Source organism: Lichenostomus cassidix, chromosome 1Aa (assembly GCF_008360975.1).
Source record: "Lichenostomus cassidix isolate B80296 chromosome 1Aa, HeHo_3.0, whole genome shotgun sequence".
Taxonomy (NCBI): Eukaryota; Metazoa; Chordata; class Aves; order Passeriformes; family Meliphagidae; genus Lichenostomus; species Lichenostomus cassidix.
The window spans coordinates 34,266,867-34,281,131 of NC_139480.1; the positions used below are offsets into that span (position 1 = coordinate 34,266,867).

The window sequence follows — 14,265 nt, forward strand, 5'->3', positions numbered from 1 at the left end:
GCTAAATAGGGAAGTGGGACAGAGTATATGCATGAATGATCTGTGAATTTTTCTGCACTTGGTCAGTGCGTGATAACCAGGTCAGTAATCCTTTGGCAGAGAAATTTGGTGTTTTATAGTACTTCCAGAACACAGAACAGATTAAGAAAATAGTTTAACATTTGGCTGGAAATAGTTGGGATCCAAGTAATATAATACTCTTGCTAATGCACTGTGTACCCACAAAATAATTGCAGAACTTAGTTGTGGCCAATTTCACCAGCTTAACTGAGCTCTCTGTGCACTCAGCAAAATAATTTTCAGGACATGGATACATGTATGTTTATTTGGATAGAGTGACGGTGGTAGAAATTGGTAACTCAAGGCTCTCATGGACTTTTGAAACTACAGTTGTCCAATGAACAAAAACGCAGATGACCTTTGAGAAAAGATTGGACCCATTTAGTCTGAACTTCTTTGATTTCTCATGTATGGGAATGTAAGAAGGGCTCCACAATGTTTGACCAATCTAGCCCAATCCACTGGTGATGTGTAGATGAGAATATAAAATCAGGGCATCTTCTGTTGTTCTGAGCTGTAGTGTTAAATCTGACAGTAGACAGACATGCATTTTAATGAAGATCTGCCCTATTGGGAGAGTTAGCAGATTTTTTCAATTAATGTGTTTTCAAAGCTTGGTTCAGTGCTTTGCTGTTCATTTCCTTTCCCAGTTGCTCAACAGATAGTAAAATGCTTGCAATAAGGTAGTAATAATACTTCAGATTTGTACTTTTAATTGTGGCAGGTGAGATCTAGCTTGAAGATTAGATTTGTCTCATTGCAACTGTTTATCTAGCTCCCTAGCACTAGAAAGTCCTCAGATTTGAATATTGAATACAGCAAAATGGGTTGTTGATTCTGGGAGCCTGCTTTTCAGAGGTTTCTTCTATTCTGAGCTGAAGCATGTCTGTGATGGATGAAATTCAAGGGTTCCTCTTCCTCTGTTGCATGAAGGCAGTGCTGGAGGTACAACAAAGGGTGGTCAAAGGCCTTTTACTGTGATTCTATTAATCTGACTTACAGAACCTTCACTGTGTTTTGAAATACTGGACCTTACAAAGACATGGTACTTTTACAAGAGAGAAAACCCTGAAGGCTTAGCTTGCCATTGTGATTGAGATCCAGAATCTTGCTATGTTTTGGAAATGAAATGTGTGTTTAGTCAGTCTTTTGAAGACAGCTTTGGCTTTAAGGCTGCTGAACCTCATTGTTCCAGTTAATTGTTGACTTTTTAATGCTATTATTTTAGTATTCTGAGGAAACCTGTGATGTCTAGTTTTCTAAGGTATCTATCTTGCCTCAGTCATATTTTTACTTCAGATGCTTCATATGGAGTTGTATGCATTTAAGAATTCCCACTAAACCTTGTGTCAGAGGCAGTTGAAGCATTCACACTTACGCAGGTTGGCTGAATATAGATAGGGTGCATTAACCTAACTTGTAATTGTCTGAATAGTTTTGATCCAGTTGTGGAGGGAGAAAAAAACCTCAAGTTTATTTTGAGAAATAAATTAATTAATGTCTTTAATTATAAATGGCAAATGAATATTTACATGTGCATTACTTTGCACGTAAACATTCTTGTAGATTTGACTGAGTAGTGAGCAGATTTGCCCTGCTTGCTTTGTAAAACACATGGCTTAGGCTTCACTCTTTGAAGTGTGAGTTACAAAGCAATAGAGTTGTTTTTCACCTTCCAGAAGAGTGATTAAACAGTCCTTGCATGTATTACTGCGTACATATTAAAGTTTTTTAAAAAAAGCCTAACAACCAAAAAAAGAAAAAAAAACCCAAACCAAAACAAAAAAAAACAAATGGAAAAAGCAAAGTTTAAATGTTTGAAAATTGCAATACCATTGATGAAAATAGTTGGAAGGACTTGCAGGGAATGAGAATAATAGTTCAAGGAACTTTCTGTATTTTAACACAGTTCCCTTTCAAAGCAAACTTTCATTCTGCCTACAGTGCATTTTCGTAAGAAAGTTACACAGTATGCTAAAAGAACAAAAAGTTTCAAATACAAAATGCATCCTTTACTGTGGCATCTGTAAGTTTGCACCTGAATGGATTTATCAAATAATACATCATACACTAATCTTGCTTAGAGACAAAAGTGTTTTCATACTATTTCATACAGTATGCAAGTATGTATATGACAAATACATATCTGAATGTTAATTAGTACACATCCTTTTGCAATTTGGAATTATGTCACAAGGAAATTAATTTTATTATTGATGACTAGTATAATTTTCACTATGAATCAGTTTGTATTTAAGCTTTTTATAGAATAATTAAATGACTATGGTGGTAGGTATTCTATACTTTTCTGTGTTTCATCTTCATTTCATCTAGAAGCTTTATTTTATTGCATCTCCACAATGTATAATAATTTTTATATGTCAGCTTTAGTTTTTGAAGTGGTGCCTTGAACTAGATTAATTCCATACATAAAATCATCTCCATTTTCTAGAAGGGGAAGATTATGGTTTCGTACCCAATAGTTCATTGAACATGCTGTTTTCAAATATTGTTGGTTTACAAGCTCAGTGGTGGGCATTTGGTTTGATTTTTGTTTTACTGTATGCAGCTAGTTATTTAGTTGAAATAAAATATTTGTTTTGTTGTCCTAATTCTTAATTGCTGTGGCATTTTCATAGCATCTTTCAATGCTTTCAGTAGTCATTTGGCACATTGATAAACTGTATTATCAAAGTGTCTCTACATAGGGAGAACTTGTTCTTAGAATTTTAGTTGGGTAGGCATGTTAACCTCATGTTAATAATGTCATTGTCATTCAAAAGTAACATCTTGCCTGTAAGATCTCAAGATATGGCTGCCATCAACAGTGTGGTCCTACCTCCTTGTGCTTCCCAAGTGCTGCTGGAGGCAGATAACAACCAACCAGAAATTATGAAATATGAGAGACTGAATAAAATTTCATTTATTTTTCATTTATATTTCACAAATTGTTTACATCAGTAATAATTTTCACTGGCAGATAGTAACCTATACTTATATATGAATATAAGATCTTCATGTATTTATGATACAGAGATCTAGAAATACTTCCCTGTAACATGGGAATTTTGTGGGTGCTGTATTAAAAGGTGGTTTAAAGAGGAGGACACTAAACACTACTAAAAAACTGTCAGAGTCTAGAAAAATATGTATTTTTATCTGCTATTTGTTGACTTGTTTTATTACTATTTTTTATATCAGTGTAACTCTTCTTTTGAGGCTGTGGGTCAGCTGTTGTTAAGTAGTGCAGCACAGATGGCAGATACCAGAAATAAAGTAGTGTAAATACAAAATGATGCTGATGTTTGCATCTGTGAGAAACCCGTCATTTATCAGGCCAGATATTACTCACAGACTTGCTTATTCTAACACATTTTGCTTCCAGGAGTTGACTTCGTAGTGCTAGATCAATATATTTTAGCTACAGCTTGCCTCGTGTAAGAAAGTAGCTTTGGGCTATAACTACGTAATGTAGCAGCCTTCTCGGAATTGCTTTACTGAGTTTTCTTGGTGCCACCCTGCCGAGGTGTGTCATCATGGCAGTGATGGTGACAGCGCCGTCCCCATGCAGAGCTGGGGCTTTGCTTGGATGAAGCAGGATGCTGCAGTGCATGGGGAGGCAGGAACCTGTTCAGCCAGCTCTGCCACTGGACCTCCCTCACACCACCTCCCTCTGCTTTCAGGAAGGCTGCAGCCTATGTTCTCCACTCTCCCAAGAAGGTTGTAAAGTGCAGCAGTTCTTTCCACAGTTCTGGTAAATTTAGGCATTTCCTGGTCCTGTTATTTTCAAGATTCGTTGTCTCTCTCAAATGAACTTACAGCAAGAAACTGATCAAGAGTAATGAAAGCAGATATGGTAAAATCTCATTCAGCACTAGGGATAGGAAATTATCTGATAGCCCCTTACAGTTTGTTGATTCTTGATGTGGACTAGTCCATAAAAATTGGGCCATCTGCTTGGATCATCAATTGGTTTGAGTTTAGATGCATAATCTTCCATGATCAGAATTGCACTGTCATTGTTTGAGACTCATGAGTAAAATGATATCCATGTCTTAAGCTGAGTGTCGTCAACTCAGTCTTTCAGCCTGCCAGTACTGAGTGTTGTCTTTCTTGTATGCTGGCAAAGTGCATCCCTCATGTTACACAAGCTCTTTTTTGCTCGCATGTCTCCTTGTCCCATGGGAGAGGCAAGTCTTAGGCCTCCACTGTCTCCGAATAACAACATAGGGAAAGTTAATTGAAAAGAAATCTGCCTAAATTGGTGATACAGTGTGGGAATAGAAATCCCATGCTGGGTTTTGTGGCTGTTAACCACTAGCAAATTGATTTATGTTGTTACAACTATAATTCTGAGCATTTTCCCCCTAAGATTCTGACATAATTGGGTAAAGCTTAATAGGTCTTAACAACTGGAAGAGGCTTTAGTCACCTTAAAGCGTAGTCGGCTTTGGTTTTCATTAAGGTTATGACCTTTGGCTGTTGTAGATTAAAAGAAATTCAAGTGACTTCCAGTCACAGTTTGAAGTTCTTACATTTTTTGTGTCATGTAGCAAGTAGCCCAGTCAGATGAAATAATGTTTGGAAAATGCCAGAAAGAATGTTTTTAGTCCTACTAATACCATTCATCTTGAATCTTCATTATCTTTGGTAGACCAAGTTGGAGTAGACTATAATAGTGACTCAGAGGCTTTGAATGCAAATAAAGGTTCTGGTGGTGTAGGTTTTGCTAAATTTCATTTTAGTTGTTGATGTAAATTGTATGGAAATAATAAAAAAACAAGACAATTTTAAGTTGTTCCTTACTTAGATATGACAGAAAAAGGTGTTTAATAAAGTAGAGATGGAGTAAGTGAGATACACCCATTCCTTCTCCATGAGATTTGAGAAATGCTGCATTTAATCTTCCTGGAACGGATCTACAGGATTTTTTATTGATTTCTTCTTGAGGCTTGTTATCTTTTATGTTCTAAGTATGTTATGACATTAAGTTATCAGACTTACTGAATTTAACGCTTGGCCTTTATTATAAAGGCCAAACCTATAAAGGTTTCTCTACAAGTGTTTTTGCAATTAACTTCTCATGTAAAAGTAAGTGGCACAATGGATGTGACCTACTTTGCAATGTTTCAAAAGAAAATCCTCTTTCTGATAAGCAGTGTCCAATAAATATTATTTGCTACTGCTTTTAACTGAATTTTAAAAAATCAAGTAATACTCATTGTACAAGAGGTGGGATTCTTTTTTCTCTCTTTATAGTATAGTGTCCCTTCGGGGTTTTCTAATTAAGGGGTTTTTTACTCCATATTGACATTATAAATAAAATAATTTTATGCTGAGGTCTGTACCATCATCTGCTTATTACATCTCATGCCATCACAGCAATTTTTGAATTCCCTGAGCAGCTGTGCTTATGGGATACTTTTTTGGCTTAACTGTTTTGCTTATCTGTCGCATAGCTGTTAGTACTTTTTGACTGATGTTTCTGTCTCAGTGTCTGGTTTGTTTATTTTTATTTTTGAACTTGTGTGCCTTTATCATTGTCTCAGAAGGGGTTTTATAACTTTCTGCCTCTCATTTTTTCCCATGGAATTTGTCACACCTTGCAGCATGTTCTAGGATTTTCCAGCTTGTCAAACTTACAAATGTTGTTTTTTGTAACCTCACCATTTTACTTTGTCTTTCCTTTCTTAAAAACTACTGTGTCAGCTTGTTTTATCTGTGTTTAATGAACAATAGTGTGTTAGTTTGGGGGAGGAAGTTTGCTTTTGAAATCTTGTCTCCCAAGCATCCCCAGTTCAGCATGCTTTGGTTCATGCTGCAGAGTTATATTAGGGTGAGTGAATTTTATACCTTCTGAATGAAAACAGGTTGGAAGAGATGCTTCAGCAGTGCACCAGACATATGCCACTTACTAAAGGGTATCTAGTCCATGGCATCAAGAGTTTTAGTTAGGAATGCATACAGTAGCTTTTAGGTCCCCAGAACAAATTTTTTTTTACAAATGTACTTCCCTCTGGCTGTATCACTTGCTGATGCAGATATAGCATGTGAACCTGGTTATATGAATGCTGAGCTGAAGCCACTGTCATTATCTAAAGTGGATTTTTGTTCACAGTGAGTTCTTTACTCAGAAAGATCTTGTCTTGTTATTTCAAATTACTTGTGTATGCTAATGTGGATGTTTGTTCCTGTAGTTGCTTACTATCAAATATGTGCACAGTGTTCTTAATATGAGTGCATTTAGTGTGTGTTGAGGTAATATTTCTGATGTATTTTTTTATGGTCTACAGTAATTGCCTGCTCTAATTTCTTTCCTCGTGCCTTCTGTATATATTCAAAAAATCATAAATACTTCGTGACTTACAGATATGAATGCTGCTTTTGATACTTAGTGACTTACCATGCCTGTCTTGTTTCACATTTCTACCATCTGGATTTGGCCCCAGTATAGACAACTAGCAAATTCAGTTTATAAGGTTTGTTTGAATTTTACGTCTGTCTAAATGATATCAACAAAGCAATTTGCAGTTTATCACAGTAAAAGTTATTTTTATTTGAATTCTTCACTCTCAAGTTGAAAAAGCTTGAAATTACCTTATGTTTAAGAATTGAGACATTCCTTTTCTTAAAACCATCCTAAACTTCAGTCCAAGTTCAGACGAATTCACTAAACAAGCAGCTATTTGCCCATGTGTTACTAAGTACAAGTAACAGGTTCTCTTGTCGGTGGATGGATGGATTAGATCAACTGTTAACTCTTCTTCCCCCAAGGGTACAATTAGCTCTACCCTAATGTTGGTGAGCAGCTAATCAATAGAAAGTGTCCAGGATGGATGTTCCAGTTTTTAACTTTCTTTAAGGTTGTAGAGGGTTTTTTTCCCAAGTGTTAGACTGTGTTCTGTTTCTCAAATTTATTAATACTTTACATGTCTTCAGAGGTATGGAGAACAATTTATTCTTTTCCTCTTAGAACAATGACTGAAAATCTGGTGTCATGTGCTTACATTGCTTGCCTTCTTTCTAGGATGTGCAAACCCAAGTCTCCATCTTTCTTCATATAGGGTGATTGATTTTTTTAGTTAGATCCTACTCTTCCCAAGAGTTTCTGTAGTTTGTCACATTTCTGATGTGGTGTCTGAACGCTGATAAAGAAAGGTTTAATGGAAATATTTGGTAATGCGTGATTTCTCTTCAAGTGGGCAAGATAGAGCAGGAAATATTGCTTCTGACATTTGTAGGTCCAGTTCATATCTGTGTATAAGCATGAAGCTGGCTCTTAGGGCAGTATATTACCATTTTAATATTGGACTCTTTCCTGAAACGCATATCTGTTTGTATATACCTGCTGCTACCTATCCACTCATATAGTAAATGCTAATACAAAACTTTGGCTTGTTAAGCAGGAATTGATCTGGTTGTATGAGGCATGTTTTGCAGAGGAAAAAGACCTCTGATTTAAGTAACGGAGTATTTCTTCTTGTGTAATGATGGGTCTTCTAGCTGCAAGGGTAGAAAACCTGAAAGCTTTTAGATCTTTTGTGCTCTTTGTTGCAAGTAAAGTCTGTGTTTATAGAAGTAAAGTAATAAATTCTTATTGATGTGTAATACACTGCTACGGGTATTACGGTGCAGATATTTTGGGGAGTTTCTAATATTTCTCATGACTTTGAACAAGTTTTCAATTGTTTTGGTTTTCGTGGCATAACAGTGTTGTAAACTTTCAGAGCAAGATAGCACAGTATCTTTGTGTTTTTAATAATATTTATTCTTCTTACATTTTAGATGCTGGCATCACCATCAACATCAGGTCAGCTGTCTCAGTTTGGGGCAAGTTTATACGGGCAACAAAGTAAGAATTCTTTTTATTAATTATATTTTTATTTTATGCTAAATATTTTACAGTTTGACACTCTGGAACATGCAGGTTGCTTTGTTTTCTGGTGATTGTAGAAAGGACAGTACATCTCCTTATGGGCAATTATTTTAAGATATATTTTTGCTTCACTTAGTATGCTTTTTTGCAGTGTTTAGTGTGCAAAATGTCATATATTGACACTATAACTACTAAATATCGAAATATAACCATGCTATAAAAAATGTCTGTGATGTAACAGACTCTCTGAAGGAAAATATAATGAAAGAAAGCTGGGCCAAAATGAGCCTAATTCAGAAAAATATATAATGAATAGAAGGAAATTTTACCTTAACTGGTATTTCATGCTCTACAGGACCACTTTAAATCTTGTACATGATTGGCAGCTTGCATTTGGCAAAGAGCTATGCCATTAAGATTATTGCTCTCTGCATCACTGTTTTTTTCTTTCTGGTACCTTGAAGATTTCATATATCTGCCAGTCACATGGACATTGTTGCGATAGAAGAGCTATAGAGCAACAGTCACAGTGTAATGCCAACTTAAGGACCACCTGATTTAGGGCCAGCATTGAGAACTAAACATCCTTGTAACTGAGAGGTGCATTCAGTAACTCAGAATGTCTGAGTTAGATACAGTTCCACAAGTAAAACTGGTTGTGAACATCACCTCTCCTTTGTTGTTCCGCAGTTTTGAATGTTTTCAGCTGTCTTGTTAAGTGCATCTGACTCAGATTCCAAAAAAAAGTGAAGTGTCTTCAGAGTACTTTAGAGAGTCTGGACTTTTTAATCTGGACAAACTAAAAGCTTTGTTTGCTAGATGCATGGCCTTCCCAATTTCTTTCAGCCTTCTTCAAATAGTTTAAAAAATCCAGTGGGGTTTTTGGTTTTTTTTTGTTTGTTCATTTTTTGTTAAGGTTTTTTTTTTCCTATCTCAGTGGCTGTTGATGAGTGACCCTGTAATATAAATCTATGTAGCATAATCAAAGGCAGTTTATATGAGTAGCTTCTAGCCAGGCTGAGAGTCATGTTTGGCTCTTGTCTTTTAGGTGCTGATTCTGGCACTCTTGAACCTTTCAGACGTAACTCTATACAGATACCAAAATAGTTTATTAATTCTGTTTATCACCATTATTTGTTGGGTTTTTTTAAGGTCAACTTTTTTCATCAACTTGGTTATTCTTTCAGTTGATTGTTGTGCCTAGGATTTAATCTCTCTAACATGGAGACATACATGCCTAAAACCTTGAAAGTAAATATTATCAGGTGGCAGTTTCTACCAGATCTTGAGGAAAAGGAGCAAGAAACTTTTGTGTTGAAGTCATGGTTATAATTAAAATACTCTTTAGGAAAACCAAAGCTGATAATACCTATGCACTTTTAATGATTCGTAGCTGTCTGTTATTAAGCAAGATGTCATGTTACACCATTAATGTAAACTTGACCACTAGGAAGGAAATTGGCCGTTTCATTGGTCAGCCTCCAACATAGCCCATGTAGATCTCTTGTCTCAATTAGAAAAGTGGAAAAATAATGTGTAAGAGAAAAGGGTTTGGGTTTTTGGTTTTTTTTCTTCTTGGAATAAATATTTCAACTGCCTCTCCTTGCCAGGAATATGGTTCTATTTCACTGTAGCAACCCTAATAATTAAAAATTCTAGTTTAAAGAAAGCCATCAAGAAGAAATAACCATCAGTGTAAAACCGGTTTTGCTAAAACAAATGTTTGGACAAAATTAACTTGAATATCCTAATTGTGTTTTTTGGTGTGCTGTGTCTAGTTTGGAAGTGTATGTATTTTTTCTGTACCATTTTATTTTTAAAATCCCATATAATTGTTAATCAACATGAAATACTATTTATAATATATATTTATGCTTACTGAAATTATTGTGACTCAGCAAACTGCCAAAATATTTACAGTGAACACTTTGATATAATTAACTTTAATGGAGGATGCTTGTTATAGCAAGTCACACTACCTCTTAATCTGAACATACAGAGATAACTCTGAGTGTTTTAAACACTGAGTTTTATTGCAAATTGTAGGGTAGGACACAGACCTCAGTTCTTCAAGTGTGAAAGCTGAATGACTGGGAGATTTCTGCAGACCTTGTCCATGATAATAATTTGAACATATGCTATGTCTGTTCTCTGTGTTCTGAGTATTTAACCACGTTATACACTGACATACTCAGCTCTTCTGCAGGGGCATTCTACCATGGGAGAGTGCTGATCCATCATAATTTTCTTTTGTTTGGTCTGCAAGATAAGGTTTTGAGTTCTGTCAGTCTACCTCAGCAGCCTTATGCCAAAGCAGTAGGAACTGCCACAGCTATCATGTTTTATATGCTAAGTTTGTTATTACTGCCATGTTGCACTAAATTACCTTTTCTTATCTTTGAACATAATTCTGAAGCTTCATAAACATAGAAAAGTGAAGGGAGAAGGATGAAACTTCATAAAGTTTATGGACATTTTGAAACAAGGCAGTAACTGGTTATTTTGTGCTGTTCTCAATTGAAGTAATTTGTTACCTCACTGAAGTGTTTGCTTTAGTCTGTCACACACAATTGTTTGTGTATTAAATACTTTTGATCACATAGTTAAAACTCTTCTGTATGTTTTTAAATGCTAATTTAATGCTACTAGAGGGCAGTTAAAATTCTACTTGCTTTCTTTACTCATAAGGTCAAACTTAATCACAGACACTGAAGTACTGTTGCCATAAAGAAGCAACTTAAACTGTAAAGTGAAAATTGGCCTCAAATTTTACTTTTGTTGTCCTAAAAACAATGTTAATGTTAATTAGGTATCTATCACTTCCTTTTTTGCCAAAGATGTGCTTAACTTTTAGCAAGACAAATCAGTGTTCTAAATACTGGCCAAATATATACTTATTTATTCAAAAGTAATTAGCATATTTCTTGAGTGCAGTTACTGATTTTCCCAAAATGCTGCCTTCTTTTGAGGTGATTTGTAGGTTTTCATGTCCTGATCAAAAAGCTCAAAATTCAACCCTTTATCTACAGTATACATCTTAAAGGAAACAAAATTTTGTTAGTGACTTCAAATACAGAAATTCCTTAAAGAGCCTTTCCAAAGTTAAACAGAAATGGGCTAAATTTGATAATTGAATTTCTACTGTCCAAACAGCGACTTAGTTTTTACAGTGCACTTTCCTTCAATCTTTACACTTTTTTTGTACGTTGTCAACATAAATTGTTTCCATCTACACTTGATGGAGAAGACCTTGTTCCTGATTGCTCTGTATCTCCACCCCTCTGAATTTTTTTTCAATAGGTGCACTAGGCCTTCCAATGAGGGGAATGAGCAACAATACCCCTCAGTTAAATCGCAGCTTATCACAAGGCACTCAGTTACCGAGCCACGTAACGCCAACAACAGGGGTACCAACAATGTCACTTCACACGCCTCCATCTCCGAGCAGGTATTTATCGATAGCCGATATTTCTGCGGTTGTGTCTTTCTGCAGAGCTCTCATTAAGTGTTCTGCATATTTTGCCTCATACTTTACAGTCTGATTAATAAAAAAAGAAGAAAAGTCATGTCTATGGACCACTGCCTGTGTTAGGGAAATAATACCATAAAAAAGTAAGGATTTACTGTAAGACAGTATCTTATTTTCGTATGTGAAGGACAAATTGCCAGCAAATTCTGCTTCAGAATGTGAGAGGTTGTTATTTGATTGTATGGTTAAAATTTTGGTATGATGTCATGCACAGTATAAGAATATAAAGGTAGTAGGTCTGAAATGCTCATTAGAAAAGAGCTGTAACAGCTTTTCATATGTATAATACTTAAGTATTTATCTAAACCTGACAAAGGAGTTTATTAGTATGTAATGGGTCATCTGGTATTTCTGAAGAAATCCAGAATTGCATTAATTATAGAGAGTAATCCAAACATGCTGTTTGGTCACTAAGCACAAATTAAGTTGCAACAACTCTGAGTCCATCCTGCATTAATAATCTAAATGAATAGCCAAATGCTTTTGTACAGATTCATCTCTGTGGATGATTTTTCTCTTCCAGGGGGATATTGCCTATGAATCCTAGGAATATGATGAACCACTCCCAGGTTGGTCAGGGCATTGGAATTCCCAGCAGGACAAACAGCATGAGCAGTTCAGGGTTAGGCAGCCCCAACAGAAGCTCTCCAAGCATAATATGTATGCCAAAGCAGCAACCCTCTCGACAACCTTTTACTGTGAACAGGTAAGGCTGTCTAATTGGACCATCCCTGTACAGCCATAGACATGCTGCTCTGGAAATGTAACTTTTATCCATCAGAATAAATCTTGAAAGCTGCTTTATGTACTCTTGTCTGGGCAATAAACCTTGAAGCTCATTGTAATATTCTCACAAGCTCTTGAGGCCTTTAAGCTAAGTTCCGTTTCTGACGATTGAATTTCTACTGCATCTGCTTTAAAGTATGTGTTCCCAGGTTTATTTTTGATATATATCTTGACTTTTCAGCATATGCATCTGTTTTAAAACCGTTCATCTATGACTTTGGGAAGAAGTAAGGCAAAATTTAAAACCACAATAATTATTCTGAAAGAATAGTAAACTGAGTCAGATACACTAAGGACCTAGTGTTTTACTTCTTTAAATTCTGAAATGACACAGAGAGCAGTGGTTTGCCATTCATTTAAGGATTTAATGCTCATTTGGATGCCAAAAGTTTCTCAATTGCTTCTTCTCTTTTCCTAACTCTGGGCAGGATACTAACAACATAAATCATTAGGCTTTAACTGTGTTACAGTGCTGTGTTTATGCTTCATTCATATTGGTAAACTTGTAGTAAGTACTGTCTTAGTTCTAATTACTTAATGTGTGTAGTCACAGCTTAGCATGGCTGACTGCTTTTGAGGCTTGGTTCCATGACCTCATGATCTCCGTGCTCCCAGTTTAGTCCTTTTTCTCCCTTCAGGCCCTTCCTTAGAGGAGTGACTCTTAGACTGAGCACAAAAAAGCTCATGGTGGTCAGATGCCACCTCTAACCCAATCTAGTATTTTATAAAATAGGTAAAGGAAGGTGAAAACTAATGTCACAGTTACCTGAATCTTAATCAGGTTGTTTTGTAGTTTCACACTGATGTAGGCATACAGATGCTTTTCTGAATCACAGCAAACAGTGATCTGGTAATAGCAGTTCGTGGTCTTGGAGTGTGAAAAGAGTTTGTATCTTGCCTCTGATTATGCAGAATTTGCCTTTTCTATCTCTTATAGTAGCAAGTAGAGATGATAATTTTAAATTATAATATCATATTCTAAAGTATTTTTGAAATCTGAGGTCACAAATTTTAAATTTTCACAAATCTCAATTCACAAAAGATTTAAATAGTAATATACTTAAAAACTCTGTGTGTAGAGGACGAGGATATTGGACATTGATACGTACATACAAAGTATTTCCTTAAATATCATTCACCAGTAGGGTAGATAATGAAGTACCTGTGTGTGGAGCATTTGAATTAAAATGCTCATCTTTTACTGTTTGCATCCCTCTCTTTCAAGAATCTACAAGTTTTACAAATTGGGAAGGAAATATCTCTGAAAAAATGACAAGCTCTTATTTCACGGTTTATTAGCCTATGGAAGTATATTAGTAGTACATATCCAATGGCTAATTGATATGTGTAACAAAATTTTCAAATTATTCTTGGGGAAAAGGATTTATGGCATTTGTTTGTCAGGTGCATGAATTATGTGACTTTCAAGAAGCGTTTTCTGAGTAGTTGCTTAGTTGGAACAGTGTAAGTTTTTAGGTTAGGTTTTTGAACATGAAGCATTTGCAGGTATTTCAAATTAGAGTTAAGTGCTTGAGACTTGTAACTGTAAAAAGTTTGCATAGGTAAAATTTCTGCTAGGGAAGCATTTAATACATTGTTTATGGAAGCTTCCAAAATACCAGCTTCCATCCTGTTACAGGGGAAAAGTGGATGTTGTGATTTCCCACAGGGTAAACATTCAGAATTTCACTCAGCTGGGGGCCTGCCTTTGGGCTTCTCAACATCTCTGGCTCTCATGGGATGAAGCAGATTATTTTTGAAGGTGTCTGTGCAACCACAGTAGTCCTATGTGATATTTAGATTTTTTCAAACATTTTTGTCTGACTGTGTGAAACTTCAGCTCATGTCTTTGTATGACAGAAATCATTGCTCTGCTCACAGTAATGCCATGTGTATCTGGTGGTGATTGCACACCGTAACTGTTCAGGTTATAAATGAGTCATGACAAACTTGGTTGTTTTCATGATCCAGCTTCCCACCTGCCAATGAATGGATTACAGTCCGACTTTCAACT

General features: G+C 35.8%; 1 protein-coding gene across 4 annotated transcripts in view; it reads left to right on the forward strand.

Moving 5' to 3' along the window:
* Positions 1-14,265, forward strand: part of CNOT2 (CCR4-NOT transcription complex subunit 2) — an 82,637-nt gene that overhangs the window by 50,565 nt on the left and 17,807 nt on the right. For all 4 annotated transcript variants that reach the window (XM_085044868.1, XM_085044864.1, XM_085044852.1 and 1 more), the window contains exons 3-5: positions 7,846-7,912; positions 11,237-11,384; positions 11,989-12,171. In XM_085044868.1, coding sequence (XP_084900994.1) covers positions 7,846-7,912; positions 11,237-11,384; positions 11,989-12,171 — 398 coding nt within the window. The remainder of the gene's footprint in view (positions 1-7,845; positions 7,913-11,236; positions 11,385-11,988; positions 12,172-14,265) is intronic.